Raw genomic sequence first — 14109 nt, forward strand, 5'->3', positions numbered from 1 at the left:
TTTCCTCTTTTAAATGCTGCAACATCAGCAGTACACAGTCTCGCTAAAGCATTTGCAATGCGAAAATATTTGTTACATGTCCAGCCCACAGTCTATTGTTAGGTCTAATGTAATATACTGTGTATTCAAGGGAACCATTCCTCAACAAGTTCACTTGTAAAATTTCAGTACATCAAGACTACTATACATTTACTCGTGTAAGTTTGTGAATGCAGGACTTTAACTTGTATTGGAGAACCAATACTCCCATGTGCTCTTTGTGTTAACTGCTCCCTGTGTACGGTACCTTTATAGTGTACAGTTATTAAATTATTTTGCCTCTTGAAAGTATTTCTGCACTGTTTGTATGTCTGTATGCACAATACGTACACAGTGGAAATTTTAGCAATCCCACAATGCAGTATGTTGCATTGTGGGATTGATTGTTAAAAGAAACAAGTTTACAAACCATGGAGACTTCTCTTTTTTTTGTGGGAATTGGGAATTTTGTGGGAAGGTCTTTGTCATTTCTCTGTCTTTTTTTTTTTTTCTTTTTCTTTTTCACGGTGCCTCATGCCCCTGGTACGCCGCTGGAGAATTGTGGGAATTTTGTAAGGTACACATATATTAGACAAAGTAGAGCTGCAACAATTAGCTGATCAGTCAATTACTGGATCGACGGAAAACTTATCCACAACTATTCTGGTAATCAATGAATCATTTAAGCCATTTTCTAAGCATAAATGCCAAAGATTGTCAGTGTGCAGCTTCTCCAATGGGCAGATTTGCTTGTTCTCTCTGTTTTATATCACTGCAAACTGAATATCCTTCGGAAACAAGACACTTATTTACGCCAACAAGGACTCTGGGAAAATATTATGGCCATTTTTCAATATTTTTGGACATTTTATGGACCAAACAATTAATCAGTTCATCAAGAAAATGATCTGCAGATTAATCGATAGCGAAAATAATCATTAGTTGCAGACGTACACTATACAGAGCACACATTTCAGGAAAATGGCAGGCGGTAAATGAATGTACTGTATAGTAAATAGGGAGTGATTTCAGACACAGCCACAGTCTCCAAGCTGTGTGATAACAGCTTTATCAACTTAATACTGTGTGGCAATACAGCCGGGAGGATTACTGTTGTCACTGACACTTCCACTCCTCCTCTGGACCTCCCAGGTTCTTTCTACTCTATCACTCTCTCTCTCTCTCTCTCTCTCTGTCTCTCCCTCTCTCCCTCTCTCTCTCTCTCCCTCTCTCTCTGTCTCTCCTCTCTCTCTCTCTCTCTCTGTCTCTCTCTCTCTCTCTCTCTCTCTCTCTCTCTCTCTCTCTGTCTCTCCCTCTCTCTCTCCAACACATGTGCACAACTTAGCAGTTTTGAGTGTTTCTGACAGCTTTCCAAGCAGACAGTGTTCCAGAGATTTATCACAGTGTGGCAGTGAACCCGGAGAGCCAGCCTCTGAAATAAAACAACGTGCTGGATTCAGACTGGAAATAAACCTGCAATGCTCCTCTGGTAGGGAATATTCCACCTCTTAGAGTTCTCTTCCCATTAAAACACACATCATGTTGTGCTTTTATATTAGAATCAGACTGATGTTGTGGGCACAGACACTATATTTTCAAGCCAAACAGGAATCAAATTGTACGGTCAGGTGGAAGTCAAAGCAAATACTTTAAGCGAAAGACCAAAAAGTTATTTCAGCTGCATCTCAGAAAATACACAAAAACCCTCATCTCCACACACACACACACACACACACACACACACACACACACACACACACACACACACACACACACACACACACACACACACACACACACACACACACACAAACTGATCTATGCTCATGAAAACAAAGACAGCGCCAACTGCCAACTCCTTTCAATAAAATGTTATTTTGCCTTGTTATTAAATCAGACTTTTCAAATATATATAAAATCATCATTCAATCAAAACAATGATTTTTGTGTTTTATTTATCACAAAACAATCCCGGTCGAGGCTGCGGAGCCCTGATAAGAGTCGAAAAGAGCAATGCCAGTCATTCGATCACAATCAGCCACAATCAGCAACTCAAAGGCCTGATTGTTCTTCACCGGAGAATGGTGCGGTTTTGTGCAGTCGTGTTTATGCAATCAGTGTCTAGCAAACTGTGCCGTCAGAGATAAAAACTCGAGGCACGGAGGCTGAGCAAATTCTTGCTAGGTCATCCAATGTAGAGCTGAAATTTCACTCCGGCTGTAATTTTGACGAAATATCAGTCACAAACACTCACAAGAGCCCACCAAGGAAAATTTCATACTTTTGTGTGTAATTTTATCATTTCAGGGCAGGAGATGCATACTTTCTTTTATTGCATTTCACATGTAAATCGATCATAATACTGGATTCGATGTGGCAGAGTGCCAGCCACTGCATCAACATGTCATCTCATATTCTGCAAATCTGTCCGATTTGCCTTCATCACAAAGGATTGATCACATATTTATATCTGGAAATTTTATGCTACTTTATTATGTTGAGTATATGAATTTTAAAAGTCCTCACTTCGTCCTGTTTAAGGGAAAATTAGCCTTTAATCAATGAGAAAGAAACTAATAAATTATAAAGTTAAACGTAAAAATATCAGCCCTTCTATAACAAACTATGAATACGGAATTAAAACCATGGAAACAGTAGTGTGAGATAAAAAAATTCAACTCAAGGTCCACTTACCAGCTTTTTCCAGAGCTTTCAACCACATCTCACAGTTTTCCTCAGCAGACAGAGTTTACTCAGTTGTCATCATGTGACCTGGGAATGGAACTCTGGTCACATGATAACTCCATCATAACTCTGTCCACTGAGGAAGTCCATGACATGCAGTTGAAAGCCCCACAAAAAAAGTCAGTAAGCGGAGTTTCAGTTAAGATTTTCTTGTCAAATAGGAGTAAAAGTTTACTATCACTCATTTTTAACATTGTTTCAAGTCATTCTTTATAAACCAAAACATTATCAGTGAATTTCTCGCTATTTCACGGCTACTAATGTTGACAGGCTGGTGATTACAAGAGGAAATGGCTCATTATAGCACAGCTTGGGTTTTATTTTCATAGCTCCAGGCATTAGTTGTATCAGTTATGATAACACTGCACTCATCAAAGTAAATCCTCAGATTTGGGAAAGTGGCTACATCGCTCATAATAGGTCCAATGTGGCAAGAAATACAAGCCGTCAACAGGTTGTAAACAAGCGGACAGTTTAGCCAGATTATCTGAACCACTTTATTTGAAGTTAAAACCAAAAGTGACCACACCTAACTGTTGCTCAGTCGGTCTTAGTCTGTCTGTAAATTATGATTAATGTTTACAGCGGATAGTTTGGGTGATCGCCTTTGTTTTCTCCTCCAAATAAGTTTGGCTAACCTGCAAATTTGTTTACGACCTATCAGATCATCTCATCACTGGTTCTTGTTGCCCCCTTAGACCTATTTTAACGACGTTCCTGCATTCTGATATCTTAGCAATTACTTTGAGTAAGAACAATGTAGGGCTGCAATTCCCATTTGTTATTTGTTAATGTCAGTTAACCTGCCAAATACTTTCTCGATTGAATTGTTTGGTTTATAGAATATAAGGAACAGTGAAAAAAAATCATATTACAATTTTTTAAAAGACCTAAAACCCTTAGTTTACTATCAAATAAGACAAAGAAAATAATAAAGTTCTCACAATTCAGAAGCTTAAACTAGGGAATGTTTGTTATTTTTGCTTGAGAAATCACCTAAACAATTAATGCACTCAATCAAAACTGTTGCAGATTAATTTGCTATTAGTTACTAACTGTTTCACCGAAGTTTTAATAAATAAAACGGAGCTTTCGCTTCAAGAGTTTCATGTAGGAGAATAAAACAGAAATTTGCAAAGCATCCTACATCATAGATCATCTGGATTTAGGCTTTTAAATGCCCATAAGCACCATATATGACAAAACATTGCTCCCTTACCTTACACTCTCCATTGATGCAAATGTCCAGAGAGTCAGCCTGACATCTGGTGCCATCTATGACTGCAGGAGAGCGCTCTGTGTAGAAGTTATAGCCCTCTGCCAAGCAGTTCAGCGCGCAGGGCTTAACACCACCTGGGTTACACAGAATACACACAGACAGAGCCCACGGTTATCTACAGTTCAGCCTGCACACAGAAACCAGACAACATGACCTGATCCCTAACAGCCCCTGACAATACAACACTAGTGTTGTCCCGGGACTTGCGGCCAGCTCTGGGATCTCCTTTCGACTTGTTGACAATAATAATCATGTGGAGGAAAGTCAGCGGTGCTCGGATCTAAAACCCCGAATATGACGTCACCGCAACACTGACACCAACAGAGACAGCGCTGGCTGCCAACAACAATCACACTGACATCCACACACAGGTTATCTGCTGTTTTTACATGACAGCTCCCAGCCCACAGAGTGCCGCAAGTCAGGAGGTGATGGATTTGACAAAACAGACCCTTCAGATAAAAGGGATGTAACTTTAGCCCTTCCATCTCTAAAAGAAAATAAAAGCTGTGTTTACATGCTTCAAACTCTTATCACTTTTTCTTTGAGCTATTTGTGTTTTTAGTTAAGTGGATATTTTCCATGATCTGCAGACATCAAGGGGAGAGCTAAGGGGGAGAATGACACAAAGCCTGTTCTCCTTAACTCCTGCCAATAACTGTGATAGTACAATAGCATTTCCACCCATTCTGGCTCAGTCAGATAAATGCTGATCCAGAATAGACCAAAGAATGAGCTCCAGTCCTCCTCCTGGGAGATTCTTGACATGACATGTGTCAGGACATCTGTCCGAATAAAATCTTCCAGGCTGGACCAGCAGCAGATCGACCGGAGAGGGTCTTCGAACATAGCACAATGTAAAGGAATCTGAAGAATTCTTTACTCATCAAAGAGACCGTCCCACTGTGGGTGTTAACAGGGTACACAAGCAGGCCGGCCTGCAGACCGTCATCTGTGACGCAAAAAGGATGAGAGAAAAGTTTTGCAGCTCGCCACTGAAAAACGCCGAGACTGGATGTATGAAATGGACGCTCTTCACAAGTTCGAACTTAGCCTAGTTGTAACATAAAAGTGTTTATTAAGTGAAGAATTACACATCAAAGTAGTTCATACCTAGAGATTAGTTGTTACTAAATATTTACACCCACTCATTGCCAGGTGTAACTGTTGAGTAGCTAACCAAACAAGCTAACTGAAGGAAGCTTTCTAGCATATGACCTGTTTAGATGGCAGAATAAAAGAGGTACCTGGAAACATGGTCGACATATCTGACGTGACAATTTTAAAACATGATGACAACTGGAAAGATTTTAAATTACTGTTAAGGAAAACTACAAAATATACCTCAAATTACAAAATGTTATGCTAATATGGTCAGACTAAATGACTAGCTAAATAGCATCGGTTAGGTTAGCATAATCAGATATTTCCCAATCATTCGAAATGCCATGAAAACTCCTAAATCTGTAAAGCCTACAGTTAAGTTTAATATATATATTCACCCCTAAGATGCTAATTTTTAGCAGTTATGTTACAGACACAGTCAGTGTCTGTTTACATAGCTGATTGCTTCTGAGTGGACGGCAGTGTTGACAGTTGTACAATAGAAACCGTGTTTGTTTGATGATTTAGCCCTTCGTACAATGTGCAATCAATAATTCTATCAATAATTCGCGTCATAGTGTGAAATGGTATGAAGCTGCTTTGGAACCAGCCAGATTATTCATCGTACACTAACCATGTCAATAAAGTATAATGGAAAACTGACCCTGAATCTGCCATTAATGCTCCAAACACTATCTCTGCGGAGATCTCGTGACAAAGAGTGGTGACAATGGCTGTCTCATAAGTTTGTGGTCAAACCTTGGTTTAATAATGGAAATAATCAAGTTTTGCTTTGTTTGGTTTATGGTACAAAAAATATTTACGTTTAACCTATTTGCTTACATCCTAGGATGCATAGTGTGTCCTATAGCCTACATCATAAATGCTTGGCCAAAAGTTGGAGCCAATTGAAGGCAACTCGTTAACCCATCGACGTACAGTGAACGGCAGCACAGACCTTCAGGCACCCCCTTACTTGTTTAAAACTCTGCAGTTTGGATTTTGAATGTGCAAGAGTTTGAAATATGATCATTCTGGTGTCTTTGGATGATTATATGGTTTTTTGCGTCCAGCAACCTAGCAACTGATTTACACATTACTGAAGTTTACTAGCCTTTACTAGCTATGGCATTCTTCAAGTTCTAATGGTACAACCTAATTTAATTTAGGTTCAAACTAAACTGTACACAAAAACTTCAATCAGTGGACTTACAAACGTATCAATGGATTTACAAATTGCTGTATAAAAACTCACCACCAGTGTAAGGCTTCCAGTTGTAGTACTTCCCACGGAAAGGCATGCTGTCGAAATCGGCACACTGCTTCTCTCGGAAATCACGGGATCCTACAGGGCAGGCCTGCAAAAAGAAAAAAAAAGAGTCAGCATTTTACAATAGTGAGACGCTAAGACAATGTTGCATGTCTTATGTCCGTTCACAACTAAGCAGTGCACTTTACATTGAAGCTGACATTTCGAAAAACATGCTGCTGCTCCAAACATCCGATGGCTTTCTTTCATTTCGGCACAATATGAAAATCTATGAACAGACCCTTGACACTTGCTGGAGTTATCCATCTACAGCAGACAATTAGCCCCAAACCATCAAAAAGATCCATAAGATGGAAAGACTGACTTTACCATTAAGACTGAGAAATGATTTATACATTGCAAGATGGATAAAATGGACAGCATATCTGTCGGAATAGCTGTCCGTTTGCCTCTTCATATTTAATTCACCTGTTATCGTTTTACCAATTGTGGATAATTCTACAAAAATTACGGAGAGTGCATTATTTTTAATGTTTGTGATATAAATTTCACAGTGCCTGGAAACAGTGTTGTTGTTGTCTTTCGCTGTTATTGCTATTAAAAAGATTTTCTAATAAATAGGATATGCAAGTTAAAAAAAAAAAGAAAAAGAACCGTGCTTGAGTTGTTTAATCCATCATAATGAAAATCAATCCTGCATTCATTTTTTGCCAAAGTTGCATTATTTTTGCAGAATAAAGCAATGCAGAAGGTTTTGCTGACTGGATGTTTGCTGTGATGGATTACACAGCTCAAACAGGTTTCAAGAGTCTGCCAATTGATTTTATTATCATAGAGAAATTAGTGAAATATAATGAATGCCTCAAACAACATGAAAATCGTCCAGAAAAATCCAAATACATGGAGCATGCATTTCAAAAATGGCATGTGAAAGAAAATGCATGTTTTTTGTTAAAGGATCTAAAATTTGCAGGCACACTGGTATGGTCCTTTAAGAACTTGAGATGCAGGCTAGCATGTTGTTACCATTTGAGTAAGTGAATTATCTGCTAAGACATTTTCTTCATTCTGGGAAGTTTTTATTTGCATAGACAACATCATTATTAACAACTGGACAGAGTCTGCATAAGATGTCACATTTTATTTTCAGACACTAAAACAGACTCGTTTCTGGGAATTCCTAATTGAGAACAGTGCGTTTTCTATTTGGAGAGATTGCTTTGTTTTCATTTGTGGATTTATGATGGATAATGAAGCACTTCTTTGGCTGGGTAATTAGAAACATAAACTCAGCCAGAGGAGGTAGAAGCCCAGCACAGCGCAGGCTGGTGCAGACCTGGTTCTGGCTCTGGTTCTGGATCGACTTATCTGGGATGGGACTCCACTGTGTGGATGTTGCTCCAATAAGAGGAGGTAAAAAATGGAAAGAAGTACTTTATTGGTGTGAAAAGGTCTTTAGAAACCCCAAAACACTCTCCCCCAGGACAAATAAAAGCTCTTAGGTCAAAGCTGTATTTCACACGCTGAAAGTGTTCCACATTGGAGCGGGCCACAGGGAGGCCGAGCCACTTTCATTACCACTCAAGCGTTTTGCCAGTATGGCAGCTTTAAACTTGCACATCAAACACGCAGATCGAGTCAGAAGAGACAAAACAATATTATTACAAGTGCGTTTTGAAATGACAGCACAGAGCTAAATGAGATTTACATGTGCTAACACGTGTTTACAGGAAGAAAAAAAATTATAAGATCGCATTAGTGGGGGCGGCAAAGAAAGGATTATTTTCATTATAAATTAACCTGTTGATTACGTTTTGATAAATAGTGTATAAAATGTAAGAATCGGAAATGATGTCTTACAACACCAGTGCAAAACCCAAAGAGAAAGAAGCCAGTCTCATTCAAACGACTGGCACCAGAGCAAGTTTGCTGTTTCTTCTTCATAAAAAACTAGGATTAAGATTATCAGAATTTGGATTTCTGTTGATTGACTAATCATGTAATCGGCCTACCAGCACTACATATTTTATTTATATGACAACCTGCCATGGCGCATCCTCTGACTCTACTGGTTTAATGTCGAAGTAAATTTACTGGTAATGCGAAGTACAACACAAGCTGTGAAAACAGTGTAATGTCTTCTGAGGCTCGTGAGGAGCTTTGGTCCAGACTGAGATATCTCAACAACTACCGGATGCACTTTTGTAGCGATTTTGTAGAGATGTTCATGGTGCCCAGAGGATGAATCCTTATAACTTTGGTGATCCTCTGATTTTTCCTCTAGCGCCACCAGCAGGTCAATGCTTTAATTTATCCAACAAAAAATATCAATACCTATTTGATGGACTAGATCTAAATTTTTTTTAAAGATATTAATGGTTCTCAAATGATGAATCCTAAAAATGATCTACGAACTCTTCGCCTTGACACTAGTAGTTTTGAGTGAATTGTCTTGATAAATGCATGGATAGTCATGAAATTTGGCAAATTTCCTGTTCACCACAGTACAATTAGTGATAATTGTGGTTATCCCTTAACTTGCGCCGTTATCAGGTCAAAATTTTCATTTGTCCAATACTTTGGTTTATGTCTACACATCTGCAAAACTAATGACTAATTACAAGTGCAGCCCCAGAGCCTATAGCATGGCTGTAGACTCTTCGTCTTGGTTATCTGTCTCTCTTAAGTCCCCCAATTTTATGGAAGCACAATACTAAGCTGTTGGAGTGCCCCTTTAATGTCAGTTATGACCTGCATATATGATTGTGTCCGAGCCTTATGGTCTTGCATCCGATGCCTTCTTAAAACAACTCTGACATGAAGCATTATGCTAATGGGATCAGCCTTATAGTATAAAGCAACGTCCCACGGGGAAAACATAGTAGTAACAGGAAGGGAGGGAGGCACCATTAACAAATAATATCTGACCAGTGATCAGCGTAAAAATAGAGGAGATATAAACATCAATTTATGTATGTGTGTGCGTGAGAGAGAGTATGTGTCATTGTATCTACATCTGGTGCTCAAAAATACACACACACACTCACTCACACACACACACACACTCACACACACACACACACACGCACACACACGCGCACACACACACACACATTTCCCTGGACAAGGTGTGGTCATTGTAGAGGGTGTTGAGGGGTGTTGTTTGTTTTCCAAAGAAAACAGTCAGTGCTTGCTCTCAGCTGTTATTTTTAAGACTTGCGGTTAAATGTCCACCAGGGCCCTAAATATTTCAATTTTCACCTTGTGAAAAAAAGGCCACCTAGAAATAGTTGAACAGAGATCTCAACTTGTAGCCATGTTAAATATTTGTTTAAAGCGTTGCTCCAGACCTCAAAAAATGGTCTGTGAATTGCTTTTCATGAAATGCACTCTGAAACGGTCATCATCGTTGACGCAAGTGAAATGTCACAAATAATATATGAACTATAAAGTGACAGAGAGACGAACAAACCCAAAGTCAACGGGGGACTATTATATCACAGCCTGTGCATTATTATGATCGTCTATCCTACGTTCCATGAAGAAAGCATGTCAGGCAGCTTAAAGGCGTTGTGATGCTGCTGGCTGATCTCTGTGATTCCTTGTAAAGCCTTTTTCTGAGATAACACGTTCTGCAGGAGAAACGAGCAGCAAAGAGGAGGTTCAGCAGTCACGCCGTGACAGGCCAAATCCATCCCTGGTCAGAGTGCCTCAAAAGGCCGACTGTCTCAGTCTCTTTACAAACCAGAGCAGAGCATCCATCAAGAGGAAAGTTTACACTACGGTGTATCTTTGGTTTCAGAAATGTGTGTGTGTGTGTGTGTGTGAATGGCTATGTAAACCTCTGTACTGTAACCCTACTTAAAATCCTTTTCAGTTTCCTATATAGGTAACTATATAGCTTGTGATACATCCTGTTGCATCTTTACTACGAAAATAGAAGTGCTTTACTGACTTATTTTTGACTGACATTCACTTCTAGCATATGTTTAGGGCCATATTAACTCTAAATTAAAATATAGATTGAATGCGTCTCAGCCCTGAGTAGTGTCTGCAAGGATTCATATCAGGCGATTTACTGCCTAAACAGGCTCCAGCAATTGACCTCATGTGGCCCGTCCGTTTCTTGGAACACACGTCCACATTTTTGACAAGGTCATAAGGCCTTGTCAGTAATCGGCTTGTTACACAATAATAATCCCACGTCATGGAAGACTGCAATGCGGTAATATTGTAGCTAACCAGATGAGTCTCCACATGTTTTTCAACTGCCAAATTCATGCAACCTATTCTGTTATGATATCATATTGTTATAAACACATTATAAATAAGTATTTGTCAGACTGCTCTAATAGAAACCTTCTCATTTTCCTCCAGCTCTGCGAGTCCTTCACGTAATACATTCAAATGGAGGCGCAAACTGATTACAGGCGGCAGATGTCAACCTACTCAATGTGACACATCCTCACTTCCATCGTAGACAGGACGTTAAAAGACAAAATAATGGAGTCCGAGCACGTCCTTGTTGCTGAACTGTATAACGTCGATAAGGTAGGGTAGCCTGTTTGTAGCCTGAGTGGCAAGACCTGGGGCAAAGAAAGCCCACAATCACTCTTGGTACCACTCACTGCTGCTCATCAAGCCCATAGCTGTGAGTCTACAGCAATAACTGAAGGCGACTCAGTTTGGTGTATCAGGCCTTCTCTCATTTGGAGTATGGTGGCTGGACAGTTAGTTCAGGGAGGCTTTAGTAAGAAAATCAACCTGTAGCTATAAAAGTGATCCCCATCCCCAGTGAATAATATGACCTTGCAGTTGTATACCTGTATACGTTGCTCTAAATACCAAGCAGACCGACTAAAACAGAGAAATTAAGAAACTCACGTCAGTGTTACAGGATCTGTAGCGTTTCCTCTCTCCAAGACAGTACTTGCCTCCTCCAGACGGACTGAGAGACACAGGAGAATTGAATGAGCAGGGAATTGAAAAGTGAGAGGACATCTTGAACACATCACATCAACCACCATAAATTCACAAATCCCAAATTCTTCAAAGATATAATCTTGGGGATGCAGTGAGTACGTTAGGAAACGTTTGGTGGTGGCGGGTCGTGAAACGTGCCTCAAAAAATCTCTGCCAGAAGTCTGTCTGTATTTGCTGCTTTGCTGAGCATGTGCTGATGATTCATTCATGAAACCCAAGCTGTTCTAAGAGCTCTTAACTGTGACATGACATCTAGATTTGGGAGAGAGACTAAAGTGTGTAACCTCAGATTCTTTACTCGCTCTTCTTCCTAATCTACTCTTCACTTCACATCTACTATATCTCTTAAGGATTTGTTTTTATGTTCTTATCATCTCTTGCCTTCTTCTCACCCTCATTAGCCTCCCTTTCCTCCATGACTATTTCCACTTCACTGCAAAAAAAAACTCTGAGACAGGCTCTGTAATGAATGTCTGGCTGTGTTTTTCTCTGCCTCCCTCCTCTCTGCACTGATGCCTGAGCAGCGGCGATCACCTTACACAGGTGTTCCACATTATGCCGATGGCTTCTCCTCTTCCCCATCTTCCCACCTTCCCCCCTTTTTTTCCTTCTCTCTGGTTCACCCTGTCTCTTCCTCTCGTCTTCCCATGACATGTTTGACGTAAAATCTAGCTTCCAAAACAAAGGAATGCAAAAATGAACGATGGATAAAGATCCCAGACAAAGATGCACTGGACAATGATTTGTCTATTCAGGACACATGGGAGGCCTTAAACCAAAACTACGCAGCATGAAAATCTCCACTGGAGAGTGAGCTGTGTCTTAACTGATTGCACATGCTCCATCACTGAGTCCATCTAAAACTGCATGAGGATAAAGACTGACCTAGCTGCACCCGTCATGGAAGAAAACTGAAGCTAGAGCACAAGTGTCTTAATATCCATTGTAATATTTTTGTAATGGCTCCAAGAAGACACTCAAAGTTGCACAAGAAGTTATTATCACAACACTAAATATGACATAACACTTGTCTTTGTAATGATTTTAGGTTATTTAGGCTTAAAGAGAATGATGTTTTGGGGTGTGCTTGCCTTGATTGACAGGTGGAACAGCGTATGGCATTCTACTGTTCTGGTCTCTCTTAGCTCTGTTTTTGGTCTCCACCTAATCCTGAGGGAAACATCTGGCTCTTTAGCTGCTAAATGCTCCACCGTGTTGACCAGCTGGTCTCTAACTGTGTCTGTCTGCTGTTTGGTGCTGAGCAGGTGGTGGACAGTGGCTTTTTAGAGCTTTTTCTTTTTTTCCCGAGAGCTTTTCCTCTGAAAACAACATCTATCTATTATCTATCTAAAGTTTGCTAACATTGCTAACACTGTTTGTGTGTGTGTGTGTGTGTGTGTGTGTGTGTGTGTGTAATTGTGAATTTAACAAGTGTGTGTTTCATTGGTTATGAGTTCAACCTTTCATTTGTATGTTATTTCTTCTTTCAAAAGTTACATGATTTCACTTTAAAGGCCTCATTAAATGGGTACAACCTCCCGTAAAACAGTACAAGTCCAACCAAAACGTAATCAATCCTTTCTACCAATTCCATGAAATGCTTTTGTATCTCCTTTTTTCTAAAAAAACATTAGCCAGTTGGTTTACACTTATGATTGGCCTCTTGCTGATACATCACTTTTAAGAAGTAAAGATACTCTATGATGGGATCTTTCAAGGCCTGAGTGATAGACTGTGTGTCCTGTCTTGTGTTTGCAAATCCTAGTGGATCAATACAAACATATGAAATAGTTATGAGATTGTTTGGCTTTACAGTTTTGCACCACTGTACTGTCCATTACACCACAGACCAGAATAGGCAATTTTGAAAGGTCAAAGTTAAGTCAAATGCTTCGTCAACATTAAAAAACTGGCAAAAATTAAAGATAAACGTTTTCAGAAAAAGTCATCACATTGAGCTTTAAAGGACAAGCCATTATGAGTGTTTTTTTTTTCCAAGGAAAGAGACATTTACCACTGTAAATGTTTCACTACTGATCTGCTTCACTGACAGTCTAATTATCTATACTATTATCTCTACTCCCAGTCAGATACAACACACATCCACACGGCATACACATGTGCACATACACACAAACACACACCTGTAGGCAGGACCTGGATGTGTGTGTTCAGCTTGCTGTGGCTTACTTTGCCTACTTACGCTGGGCTGTCACAGTGCCTCATGGAGGAGGATACACCGCCCCCACAGGTCCTGCTGCACTCCCCCCACATCGACCAGGGCCCCCAGCCTCCGTCCACACTCTGAGGCCAGGTACCGAACGCAACACACTCCCCCTGGTAGCACCACTGGTTGGGGAGGAAACACAGACAGAGAGGGGGAAACTTTGGTTATTATGCAGAGAGGCTGAATTTTTTCTGACTCACAATGACATGCAACTTATTACAAGACAGAATATTTAAGTGTCGGTTTTACAGTTTTCCAACAGTTATGAGCTCAGTATAAATGTATGTGCATCTGTATATAGTGAAATGTAGACTATACAAAACCTGACTGATTGTTTTCCTTCCATAACACATTCTGTCTCCCTCCGACTCTCTTTAAAACACACACACACACACACACACACACCCTGTAATTTAATTTCTGCATTAGTCCTGTGTTTTCTGTTGTTGTTATTGCTGTCATGGTTTCCTCCTTGCTGAGCTT

The 14109-nt window shown here is 40.0% G+C and overlaps 1 protein-coding gene across 1 annotated transcript in view; it reads right to left on the reverse strand.

Annotated features, from left to right (window-relative positions):
- adamts6 (ADAM metallopeptidase with thrombospondin type 1 motif, 6) overlaps positions 1 to 14109 on the reverse strand; it is a 71865-nt gene that overhangs the window by 18377 nt on the left and 39379 nt on the right. The window contains exons 13-16 of the mRNA XM_040157529.1: positions 13603 to 13748; positions 11301 to 11364; positions 6402 to 6504; positions 3983 to 4116 (exon numbers count right to left, since the gene is read on the reverse strand). Of these exons, the coding sequence (XP_040013463.1) occupies positions 3983 to 4116; positions 6402 to 6504; positions 11301 to 11364; positions 13603 to 13748 (447 nt within the window). The remainder of the gene's footprint in view (positions 1 to 3982; positions 4117 to 6401; positions 6505 to 11300; positions 11365 to 13602; positions 13749 to 14109) is intronic.

Source organism: Xiphias gladius, chromosome 20 (assembly GCF_016859285.1).
Source record: "Xiphias gladius isolate SHS-SW01 ecotype Sanya breed wild chromosome 20, ASM1685928v1, whole genome shotgun sequence".
NCBI lineage: Eukaryota > Metazoa > Chordata > Actinopteri > Istiophoriformes > Xiphiidae > Xiphias > Xiphias gladius.